The sequence below is a fragment of the Brachyistius frenatus genome, unplaced genomic scaffold (assembly GCF_029030835.1).
Source record: "Brachyistius frenatus isolate BFR_SWC_R1_liver_20210118 unplaced genomic scaffold, ASM2903083v1 Contig_480, whole genome shotgun sequence".
Taxonomy (NCBI): Eukaryota; Metazoa; Chordata; class Actinopteri; family Embiotocidae; genus Brachyistius; species Brachyistius frenatus.
In genome coordinates, this window is record NW_027211079.1 from 87,501 (window position 1) to 100,000 (window position 12,500).

General features: G+C 48.8%; 2 protein-coding genes across 2 annotated transcripts in view; both read left to right on the plus strand.

Moving 5' to 3' along the window:
• Window positions 1-5,915, plus strand: part of LOC138614309 (sodium/hydrogen exchanger 9B2) — a 13,368-nt gene extending 7,453 nt beyond the window's left edge. The window contains exons 8-16 of the mRNA XM_069687675.1: window positions 28-109; window positions 677-770; window positions 849-955; window positions 1,030-1,179; window positions 1,255-1,363; window positions 1,447-1,872; window positions 1,956-2,947; window positions 3,079-3,237; window positions 5,832-5,915. Of these exons, the coding sequence (XP_069543776.1) occupies window positions 28-109; window positions 677-770; window positions 849-955; window positions 1,030-1,179; window positions 1,255-1,363; window positions 1,447-1,872; window positions 1,956-2,008 (1,021 nt within the window). The 3' untranslated portion in view covers window positions 2,009-2,947; window positions 3,079-3,237; window positions 5,832-5,915. The remainder of the gene's footprint in view (window positions 1-27; window positions 110-676; window positions 771-848; window positions 956-1,029; window positions 1,180-1,254; window positions 1,364-1,446; window positions 1,873-1,955; window positions 2,948-3,078; window positions 3,238-5,831) is intronic.
• A 45-nt stretch (window positions 5,916-5,960) lies between these two features.
• Window positions 5,961-9,705, plus strand: LOC138614310 (sialoadhesin-like). Its single transcript, XM_069687676.1, has 6 exons — window positions 5,961-6,429; window positions 6,515-6,660; window positions 7,078-7,320; window positions 8,487-8,768; window positions 9,121-9,363; window positions 9,431-9,705. The coding sequence occupies exons 2-6, from the start codon at window positions 6,573-6,575 to the stop codon at window positions 9,661-9,663; spliced, it is 1,089 nt and encodes a 362-aa protein (XP_069543777.1). The 5' UTR covers window positions 5,961-6,429; window positions 6,515-6,572; the 3' UTR covers window positions 9,664-9,705.
• Window positions 9,706-12,500: the final 2,795 nt, after the last annotated feature.

Genomic DNA, 12,500 nt, shown 5'->3' on the forward strand with positions numbered 1-12,500 from the left:
ACCGTGGGTAACCATGTGTGTCTGCAGGTTCGTCCTGGCTGCAGTGTCTCCAGCGGTGGTCGTTCCCTCCATGCTGCTCCTGCAGAGAGAAGGTTACGGGGTGGAGAAGGTAGGTCGTAGCGCAGAACGTTGGACGGTGCCGTCCGCCACCAGGGGGCGCCGGGGGACCACCGACGTTACGCTTCATCTGTCGTCTGACTGCAGACTAAATTTAGAGAGAAAACACAAGAACCACCTACAAAACCACAAACACTCTCCAGATCAACACCTTTAAATGATATGACCACGAGCACCTCTCTGATGACCTCTGACCTCTTCTCCACGACCCCCAATGACCCCTATGCTCTCCTCAGGAACCCTAGAGCCCTCTCAACAGTCCTGCAATGCCCCAAAAAACTTCCAGTCTCAGCAGAACCCACAAAACCAGTGTCAGAACCCCTTAAAATATCTCTAGATCCTCCTCTCAGACCTCTAGATCCTCCTCAGAGATCTCTAGATCCTCCTCAGAGATCTTTAGATCCTCCTCTCAGATCTTTAGATCCTCCTCTCAGATCTCTAGATCCTCCTCACAGATCTCTAGATAGTCTTCTCTGATCTAAGGACCACAACCAGCAGGAGGTGTTGAGCTCGGTGATGTTCTGTTGGCGCTCTAATGTGGTTCTGGTCCGTTCTCCAGGGGATCCCCACCCTGCTGATGGCGGCTGGAAGCTTCGACGATGTTCTGGCCATCACGGGGTTCTCCACCTGCCTGGGCGTCGCCTTCTCCACAGGTCAGGACATGTTTGTGCTCAGTTCTGCTCCTTCACAGCGCTCCGGTCCGCTGTACTCCGTGTTTGTCGGCCCGGCAGGTTCTACGTGGATGAACGTGCTGAAAGGAGCGCTGGAGGTGGTGGGGGGGGGCGTGGCCGGGCTGGTCCTGGGTCTGTTCCTGCGCTGCGTCCCCAGCAGCGACCAGGTTCGCTCTCCGTCTTCTTGGTTTCGTGTGTTTTGAACGGAGGGCGTCGTCCTCACCGTCCTCTGTGTGTGCAGGACGACCTGGTTCTGAGACGGACCGTCCTGCTGTTGGGTCTGTCCGTGTTCTCCGTGTTCTTCAGTCACGTCGTCGGCTTTGCCGGCGCCGGCGGTCTCAGTACGCTGGTCCTCGCCTTCGTGGCGTCTCTGGGCTGGAAGACGGAGAAGGTAAGTGGACCTCCTGGATTCGGCCACGTTTCCATCGGCAGCTCTTTAACGCAACGCTGAATGTGATTGGTCCAGGGCCCGGTGGCGGCCATGGTGGGTCGGTTCTGGGATGTGTTCCAGCCGCTCCTGTTTGGTCTGATTGGAGCTGAGATCTCCATAGCGACCCTCAGCCCCAGCACCGTCGGTAAGAACCAAACGCCAGACAGACGACACCGAACGCGTGGACGTGCGTGTTCTTGAACCTAACCCGGTTCTGGTGCTGCTCAGGTCTGGGTGTGGCCTGCATCGGCACCGGCCTGGTGATGCGGCTCCTCGTCACCTTCCTGCTGGTTCACTTCGGAGGATTCAACCTGAAGGAGAAGCTGTTCATCGCCGTGGGCTGGCTGCCCAAAGCCACCGTGCAGGTACCGCAACACCACACCAGAACCTCCGGGCAGCACCAGAACCAAAAGAACCACGTCGGACCCTACGAATCCTACTTTACTACCAAAGCCGGCTTGTGTTTGTGGGCGTGTCAGGCTGCTATTGGCTCCAAGGCGCTGGACCTGGCGAGGGAGGCGGGCGACGAGGTCCTGGTCAAGTTTGGTCTGGACGTGCTAACGTTAGCCGTGTTAGCCATCCTGATCACGGCTCCCGTCGGCGCGCTGGGCATCGGACTGGCGGGGCCACGCCTCCTGGCCCGGCAGGTCAAAGGTCAGCGCACGTTTTACATCGTACTCTCTGACTCGGGTTCGGTCTTCTTCCGACTGGTCACGAGTTCTTTTTTTCAACAACAGACGAGGCAGAAGGTGAAGCTACGTCCAGCGTGACCGCGGAGAGCCGGCTGTGAGGCTTCTGATTGGACAAGCAGCTCTGATGGTCACACGGTCGCGAACAGCTGACGGCTCCTTTGATGTTAGCTGTTAGCTGTTAGCATTGCTACGATATTATGAGTAAATCAAGAAAAAATGACGGCCGAGACGACAGAAGCTTCAACATTTCAGACGAGTTAGAAATGAAAACCGATCTGAAACATCCAGGAGGTAAACATTATGGGATGTTGCTCCACCACAGGGGGCGGGGCTACAGATGCTGATCAACCTTATTTATGCTTATTTAAAACAGTTTAAATATTTAACATCCAGTATTTTAGAGGCAGTGATTATTATTGTGGTTTGACTCCAGCGTTGATGATTTCTAATCGTTGTGATTGTTCCTCCAATAAGAAGCTCAATAAACACAGATCAATAAAGTCCAACCAGGCGGATGTTTCATTTACGCCTGTTGGGTTTTTCTGTCTGTTTTCAAACCTCATAACTAGAAGTGAGCGTTTCCTGTTTACCGGACGCTCCTCACACCTCGCCGCTCGGCCCGTAACCACGGTGATGGACGGAAACCACAGCTGCAGGGTTTTTGCAGCAGAGGCAGTTTCAGTAGTTTCAACAGCACACAAGCAGAAATACTTCCTATCTCTGATTTATGACTGAACTGATGCAAAGAAGACACTTAAAGTGATTTCACTCAACTCAGAGCACAATTTCTTTATTTTGATCTGTTTACCGGCTTCGTTGGACGTTATGAATCCTCCAGTTCAGATTCTGTCCGTCACCATCTTGATAGTTTCTGATTGGAAACCTGACGATACTACGTCCCGCCCACCGATAGCTGTAACCTGACTGCACCACAGGCCTGTCAATCAAACAGACACGCCCCCAAAAACAGGTCTTCTTGAATCTTCTTTTCTAATGAATGAGGGATTATTTTCAGATGGACCTCCAGAAAACACAAAGTGAGTATTCTGAGTGATTCAGGAGATTTTTAAAGAATGAAAACATTTCATAAATGTTGATGAATATCAGCACTGTGCAACATCATGTTTTTGGTCTCACATCCTCTTCCTTCCTGTGGTTTGTTGAACAGGATGTGAGTTGGTCAATCAGACTTCAGCCTGCAGACGATGAAGACGACGACGCTGAAGAGAAACCCTGAAACCTGGAAATGAACGACATCACAACATGTTGACCGGTGTTTGTGTTTCACTGATGTGGAACATCTGTTGGATGATGAGCAGCAGTGGAGGTGAGCTCCAAGGTGTGTGTGTGTGTGTGTGTGTGTGTGTGTGTGTGTGTGTGTGTGTGTGTGTGTGTGTGTGTGTGTGTGTGTGTGTGTGTGTGTGCGAGTGAGTGAGTGAGTGAGTGACTGAGTGAGTGAGTGAGTGTGTGTGTGTGTGTGTGTGTGAGTGAGTGAGTGAGTGAGTGAGTGAGTGTGTGTGAGTGTGTGTGTGTGTGTGTGTGCGAGTGAGTGAGTGAGTGAGTGAGTGAGTGTGTGTGTGTGAGTGAGTGAGTGAGTGAGTGAGTGAGTGAGTGAGTGAGTGAGGGAGGGAGGGAGGGAGCGTGCGTAAGATACATTAAGGTTGAACATAATGTTTAATGGATCCATTTCCACTTTGATTGGCTGAATGTTTTGGGTTTTGTGATGAAATGTCGTGGTACTTCATAATAATCCTCCTCCTGGTCCTCCTCGTCGTGGTCCTCCTCGTGGTGGTCCTCCTCCTGGTCCTCCTCGTGGTGGTCCTCCTCCTGGTCCTCCTCCTGGTGGTCCTCCTCCTGGTCCTCCTCGTGGTGGTCCTCCTCCTGGTGGTCCTCCTCGTGGTGGTCCTCCTCCTAGTCCTCCTCGTGGTGGTCCTCCTCGTGGTGGTCCTCCTCCTGGTCCTCCTCCTGGTGGTCCTCCTCCATGAATCATTGACTTGCTGTGGATTCTCTAATGAGAAACTGAAGATGGAACCAACAACACAAGTCGCAGACGGACGTCACCAATTCAGAACGTCATGAATATAAAATATGTCAGTTATGATTCTGATCAAGAGACAGAAAAGAATCCTAATTATTTGTTCCATTCAGATATTTGTGAGAAATGTTTTCATCGTTAATGTCTGAGTGGATTCTTCGACCACCAAACTACCATCAGTTCTTCAGTCCGAGTGAACGTTTGTGCCAAATTTAAAGGAGGTCCCTCGAGGCGTTCACTTGAATGGAGAGATGTGAGGTCACAGTGACCGTGACCTTTGACCTGTGACCCCCGAAATCAAATCACTTCATATTTGGTACCAAGTGAATGGTTCTGCAGAGTTTGAAGAACTTGGCTGCAGCTGTCTCTGGCGTGGAGCGCCTCCAACCGCAACCGGAGCCTCCAACCACAACCAGAGCATTCAACCGCAACCAGCGCCTTAAACCGCAACCGGAGCCTCCGACCGCAACCAGAGCGTTCAACCGCAACCAGAGCGTTCAACCGCAACCAGAGCGTTCAACCGCAACCAGAGCGTTCAACCTCAGCCAGAGTCTCCAACCGCAACCAAAGCATCCAACCACAACCAGAGTCTCCAACCGCAACCAGAGCCTCCAATCGCAACCAGAGCATCCAACCGCAACCAGAGCGTTCAACCACAACCAGAGCCTCCAACCGCAACCAGAGCATTCAACCGCAACCAAAGCATCCAACCACAACCAGAGTCTCCAACCGCAACCAGAGCCTCCAACCGCAACCAGAGCCTCCAACCGCAATCAGTCTCCAACCGCAACCAGAGCCTCCAACCGCAACCAACGCCTCTGACCGCAACCAGAGCGTTCAACCGCAACCAGAGCGTTCAACCGCAACCAGCGCCTCAAACCGCAACCGGAGCCTCCGACCGCAACCGGAGCCTCCAACCGCAACCAGAGCGTTCAACCGCAACCAGAGCGTTCAACCGCAACCAGAGTCTCCAACCACAACCAGAGCATCCAACCGCAACCAGAGTCTCCAACCACAACCAGAGCCTCCAACCGCAACCAGAGTCTCCAATCGCAACCAGAGCATCCAACCGCAACCAGAGCGTCCAACCGCAACCAGAGCGTTTAACCGCAACCAGAGCCTCCAACCGCAATCAGTCTCCAACCGCAACCGGAGCCTCCAACCGCAACCAGAGCGTTCAACCGCAACCAGAGTCTCCAACCACAACCAGAGCATCCAACCGCAACCAGAGTCTCCAACCACAACCAGAGTCTCCAACCGCAACCAGAGTCTCCAATCGCAACCAGAGCATCCAACCGCAACCAGAGCGTCCAACCGCAACCAGAGCGTTTAACCGCAACCAGAGCCTCCAACCGCAATCAGTCTCCAACCGCAACCAGAGCCTCCAACCGCAACCAACGCCTCTGACTGCAACCAGAGCCTCCAATCGCAACCAGAGCATCCAACCGCAACCAGAGTCTCCAACCGCAACCAGAGCGTTCAACCGCAACCAGAGCGTTCAACCGCAACCAGCGCCTCAAACCGCAACCGGAGCCTCCGACCGCAACCGGAGCCTCCAACCACAACCAGAGCGTTCAACCGCAACCAGAGCGTTCAACCGCAACCAGAGTCTCCAACCACAACCAGAGCATCCAACCACAACCAGAGCCTCCAACCGCAACCAGAGCATCCAACCGCAACCAGAGCGTTCAACCGCAACCAGAGCGTTCAACCGCAACCAGAGTCTCCAACCGCAACCCTGAACAGAGTGCCCCCCCCCTTCACCCATCAACTCTCAAGGACGACGAAGAAGCTTTTAAAAACAGAACATTTAAGTTTGGACATTCGTGTCCAACGATAACTGAACAATCTGTCTCTGTCTCTTTGTCTCTCTGTCTGTCTCTCAGCCTTGGTGACGGTTACTCCCAGCCAGTCTCAACACTTTGAGTATGAGCATTTCTCGGTGAGCTGTAAGCAGTTGGTTTCCTCTGATTGGACGGTGTGGAGATACACGGCGGACGGGTCAGTTCACGGCGGACATCTTTCTTCTGAATGTCTTCGTGGTCTTCGTTAGTTCCCAGGGAACTTCGAACGTTTGAAGGTTTCTGAATTTAATCACATGTACAAACACAGAAATAAAAAAATCTGAGAATAAAACAAAGCTTGAAGCTAAATTCGATGTTTCACAGGAAGTTGTTGTTTAAGGTCAAAGGTGAAACGTGGCACACGGGTCAGAGATGCACCTGAGAGGGGTTTCTTGTCTGGGCGTGTTTTATACTTTCATGTTCTTCTAGCAGGTTGAACAGATCCACTTTAAATCAGGTCAGAAAAGCTTTAAGACTTTGACGATGTCACACACAGCGCCACATAGTGGACAAAGGAAGTGATAGAAAATGTGCACTATGTCTTGTCCACCGCACATTATGCATCCTGCTGGCGCCCCCAACAGGCCCGGCGCTGCGAGCGTCCGTTCAACGCTGCTAAGTTTTACTGATCATGACCGTGGTGAGAAAAAAGATCAAACAGTTTCCATCTTTTGAGACAAATGTCTTCCGTCCACGACTTTTAATGGCTGAAGCTGTGTTTGCAGGGCGGAGCTGTCCCGGTGCGGCTCCGGTTGGGGAGTCCAGACATCCTCCACCTGCAGCATGACGGCGAAGCAGTCTCACAGCGGAGTGTACTGGTGCGAGTCCCGGCTCGGAGACAGCAGCGACGCCGTCAACATCAGTGTCACTGGTGAGACTCACCCCCCCCCCCCCCACGCTCACCTACCCCACCCTTCCTATTTCAGGACTGGTCATCGATATGACACTCGAGTGACTCAAACCCCCCCGACGGGTCTCTGTCAGATAAACTCTTGCAGAGAAGTTGAAGCAGCTGCAGAACACCGATTGTTTTAAAGGGAACCGGTTACAACAAAAGGAAGTGAATCTGTGAGATGATTCATCTCCGCGGAGGCCCGGCCGCCAAGGAACACTACAAAAACCTTAGTGTCACCCTAGTAACCATGGCAACCATATCCCAAAACAGCAGCTGAAAGTTTGGTTTAAAACTAGTGTTTGTTTGTTTTTTAAAATCTTTATTATTTTATTGATCATTTTTAGGAGTTATATTTTATCCCTCCTGGTCACATGTTTCTCCACCCGTGTTCAGGTGGATTGGTGGTCCTGCAGAGTCCCATCCTCCCCGTGGTCCAAGGAGACAATGTGACTCTGCGCTGTAGAACAAAGGAAACCTCCAACCTCGAGGCGTCTTTCTATAAAAACAACACCCTCATCAGGACCGGGCCTACGGGTCACACGACCATTTTCAATGCTTCCAGGTCCGATGAAGGTGTCTACAAATGTTGCATCGCTGGTTTTGGAGAGTCTCCAACCAGCTGGCTGCTAATGGAAGGTAAAGGTCCGTCACTTCATTGAACCCGGTGTCAGTCCGTGTGTGATTTCAGAGTTTTGATGTCGTCAGTTTGGTTCTTCAATGTAAAAAAAACTCAAATTAAACTCTGTCAGCAGGAAGCAACAACCTTCATGAGGAACTAAGTGAAGTTGCATGTCTTCATCAACATCAGCACCTGAGCTCCAACATCCAGCAGTCTTTCAACCCCTTATTTAAAATTTACAAACTTAAACATAAAACTTGCAGCGTTCGCTAAAACAGAACACTCCTCAGACCTTCTTGTAAAACTCTTCTAAACATTCATAAAACAGCCTGTTGAGGACTTGCCTTTTTCTTTCAATGAAGCAGAGACAGGTTAGCGATCCCGGACGAGCCCCCAAATATGTCATAGACAAATCTTGAACTTAAAGAAAACCCTAAAAGCTGCTGTGGTTGTTAACAAATTATATGAATATCAGCATAATACGGAGAGGTTTCTATGAATTAATTAAAAATAAATACACGTGCTTTTAAAGAGTACAGTGTAAAAAAAAAGACGTCCCATTCCAGTGAATGTTCCCCTCAGAAGGTCCCAGTGGAACTCTGTGTTGACAGTCTGACTCTGGGGGACCAATTCACGGTGACACAAAGAAAACCCATCTGGTGTCTCCTGACCTGACGCACCTTTTTCGGTCTTGGACAGTTAAGCTCCACCCCTCTTGAAACGTGATGTCATCAGAACACCTCGCCCAGCTCGTCTCATCATCGCCGGAGACTTTCTGAAGCGTTTCAAGGTTCTCTGATGACCATTTACAGACACGTTAAAAGCCCAGACATGATTCTGTGGTGGAAATCATTGCGTGAGCTCAGGAACACTCGGCTGTTAGCGGGCGTGCTGAAGATTTTCTGTTCCCCAAAAGATTTGACCCAAAATCTGCAGTTTCTCTGCTCCAGTTTCAGGTTTCCATGGTGACATCACTAATGTTCAGGTACCAGCGGTCACGTTAACGTGAGGAACTCAGTGATGATGTTGATGAAGAGACTACACTGAATACTTCCTCATGGAGGTCGTTGTTTTCTGCTGCTCTGTGTGCAGCACCGTGCTGCGTTCAGGAACACTCTGGACTTGTTGATTCATCCTCGTAGGTCATGAAGCTAACACAGTGAGAGTCCGTTTCTGTCCCCAGATGGTTCTAACCCTCCGTCTCTCACGCCGTCTCCGGACTCGTCTCAGCATCTTGAGTACGAGGATCTGTCTCTGAACTGCGGTAACGACACCAGCTCTCACGGATGGAGGGTCAGGAGGTTCACGGCGTCCGATGGCACAATGTCCAGCTGTGGAGACAAGTGGGGAACTCCTACTCCCTCCGGCTGCCACCTGACCATAGTCAAGCAGCCTGATAGCGCCCTCTACTGGTGCGAGACCCCGGCAAAGAGGCGCAGCAACTCGGTCAACATCTCTGTACACGGTGGGTTCCCCTCGCTGTTCCTGAAAGCTAACAGGTCAAACTTCAGTTAAGTGCTCGTTTGGTGGTTGTTCCTTCATAGACGGTGGGCGGAGCTAACGCACCAGACCCACTCTTTAATTCATCAAAAGTCAGCTTCTCATGACCACGCCCCTTTTTTGGGGAAAAACAATCGCTCACAGAGACTTTAATCCAAACTTTAAACTCATTGGTTTGAATTCTAATTCGAGGCTGAAGAGTTGCTATCGTTAGTTTCACCAACAATAAAGTAAAAAAAGTAAAAACCGCCGATGACGTCACGGCCGCCGCTTGTTTTTATCCTCGATGACGTTCTCTGGCGTCCGTCTTCCTCCAGATGGAGCCGTCATCCTGCAGATTCCTGTCCTCGCTGTGATGGGAGGGGACAACGTGACGCTGACCTGCAGAACAAAGACATCCTCCGACCTCCCGGCTGATTTCTACAAAGGCGACGAGCTCCGCGGCACCGAGCCTGGGGGTCACATGACCATCTACAACGCTTCCAGGTCGCATGAAGGCGTCTACAGGTGTCGCATCAGAGGTCAGGGAGAGTCTCCGCCCGGCCGGCTGCTTGTCCGAGGTGAGTTCAGGTGTGTCGGTTTGTTGTGTGATGAAGACCTCCCGAGCCTCGCTGGTTCTCTGCTCAGTGTTTCCAGATCCCGATGACGCCGAGCGGCTCTCCGTGACGACGGTGCTCCGATACATCGTGCTGTTTGCTCCGTACTTCATCTCCACCACTCTCATGCTGTCGGAGTATCGACACCGGGCCGTGGCTCGTTCCGTTTCCATGGCAGTGTCTCCATCCAGCAGGGAAGATGACGGATTGGACCCACAGTATGATGACATCATAGCTGCTGTCACCACCGAGCATCATTTCTAAAACATCTGTTTGCCCCTTCAAAATAAAACCACTGTATATTTCTGTGACGTTTTCTTCCTGTTTCCAACACACAACTAAACAGGTCCAAAATGAAGTCGTCCGAAATATGACATACTGACTTTTTTTTTCATGTTTTGGACGACATGCTAAAACGATAGTTTTTTTTCTTTATTATGTAGGACATACTATAGTGTAACTTTTTTTGTACAACACACAAAATCATCCTAACCAGGGAACAAACCCAGAATCTTGATAGTATGAGGCGACAGTGCTAACCACTGCCACAATTTACCACACACATAATATTGGTTTGGCATCGTTGACTTCCGTTCATGTTAAAAAAAAAAAAAAGGTCATACTATAGCATACTATAGCATGTCGTCCAAAATATCATAAAGTCATACTATAGCATGTCGTCCAAAATATCATGAAGTCAGACTATAGCATGTTGTCTGAAATATGACATGCTGTAGTATGACTTCATGATATTTTGTTTTGTTATTTCTGACGACATTCCGTTCATTTTTTTTTTTTGTAAGCAAGCACATTGGTGCAGTTGTCAGCGTTGTTGTCTCACAGTCTAGAGGTCGCAGGTTCGATCCCTGCCTGGGACTTGACATGTGGAAGTTGCATTTTCCTGCATAAGTAATAACCTAAAAGTAAACTATGTCGTCCTTAATATGGATGACTAAATTATGCGTATAGTCTAATCTAAAACAAATGTCATGCAATGTAATCATGCATGTAGTCGTAAATGTGACAAAGAGTCACCCCACAAGCAAGAACATGCAATTCTCCACACACTAAGTTCCAGGCCCCTGATCGAACCCAGAACCTCTAGATAGTGAGATGACAACGCTGGCTTGGAACTGGGCCGTTGTGCTGCTTTTATTGTATTTTTGACAAACTTATATTACTTATAGGACTTCCGTTCATGTTATGGAAGAAAGAACATTGGTGCAGTGGTTCGTGCTGTTGCCTTCCAGTCAGAAGGTTGCAGGTTCAATTCTCCCCGTGGACCGTACTTTTCATCTGAGATGTTAATGTTCTTCCATCCAGGGGAGGTTTAGAACCTGGAACCTTCTGAGTGGAAGGCAACAACGCTAACCACTACACTGTTGATCAGTCTACCATAACATGTTTAAAAGTCATATAAGCATGTACAAAACACAAAAATCACCCAGCCTGGGTATTGAACCAAGATTCTTTGGAATGTGAGGCAACACTACTAACCACTATCCCATTTTACCACACATAAAGTATTGGTTTTCAATTTTACTTTGAAGGACATACTATAGTATGACTTTTTTTGCAAAACACACAAAGTCAAACTGCACTTGGATTAAAACCATAAACTTTTGACTTTGAGGATGGGTCTTCTCATGAGATATTTATGTCTTCAATCCAGGGGAGCTATTGAACCTGTACCCTTCTGATTGGGAAGTTACACTGCTAACCACTAGCCCATTTTACCAGACAAATGATATTGTTGTTTTTCCTTATTTTTGTAGGGACATATAGTATAGTAAACATATAGTATGACTTTTTATATATGTATATATAAACACGCATATTTATATATATACACATATATATGTGTACATATATGTGTATATACATATATATATATACACACAGATCTATATACATATTTATGTGTGTATATATATATGTGCGTGTATGTGTCTATATGTATATATACAGTGGTGTGAAAAAGTGTTTGCCTCCTTCCTGATTTCTTAGCATGTTTGTCATACTTAAATGTTTCAGATCATCAAACAAATTTAAATATTAGTCAAAGATAACAAGTAAACACAAAATGCAGTTTTTAAATGAAGGTTTTTATTATTAAGGGAGAAAAACAATCCAAACCCACATGGCCCTGTGTGGAAAAGTGTTTCCCCCTAAACCTAATAACTGGTTGGACCACCCTCAGCAGCAACAACTGCAATCAAGCGTTTGTGATAACTTGCAATGAGTCTTTTCCAGCTGTGGAGGAATGTTGGCCGACTCATCTTTACAGAGTTGTTGTAATTCAGCCACATTGGAGGGTTTTCCAGCACCAACCTCCTTTTTAAGGTCATGCCACAGCATCTCAATAGGATTCAGGTCAGGACTTTGACGAGGCCACTCCAAAGTCTTCATTTTGTTTTTCTTCATCCATTCAGAGGTGGACTTGCTGGTGTGTTTTGGATCATTGTCCTGCTGCAGAACTCAAGTTGGCTTCAGCTTGAGGTCACGAACAGACGGCCGGACGTTCTCCTTCAGGGTGTTTTGGTAGACGGTAGAATTCATGGTTCCATTTATCACAGCAAGTCTTCCAGATCCTGAAGCAGTAAAACAGCCCCAGACCATCACACTACCACCACCATATTTTACTGTTGGTATGAGGTTCTTGTTCTGAAATGCGGTGTTACTTTTACACCAGATGTAACGGGACACACACCTTCCAAAAAGTTCAACTTTGGTCTCGTCAGTCCACAGAGTATTTTCCCAAAAGTCTCGGGGATCACCAAGATGTTTTCTGGCAAAAATGAGACGAGCCTTAATGTTGTTTTTGCTCAGCGGTGGTTTTGGTCTTGGAGCTCTGCCATGCAGCCATTTCTGCCGAGTCTCTTTCTTCTGGTGGAGTCATGAACACTGACCTTAACTGAGGCAAGTGAGGCCTGCAGTTCTTTGGATGTTGTCGTGGGGTCTTTTGTGATCTCTCAGATGAGTCGTCTCTGCTCTCTCGGGGTAATTTTGGTCGGCCGGCTGCTCCTGGGAAGGTTCACCACTGTTCCATGTTTTCTCCATTTGTGGATAATGGTTCTCACTGTGGTTCTCTGGAGTCCCAA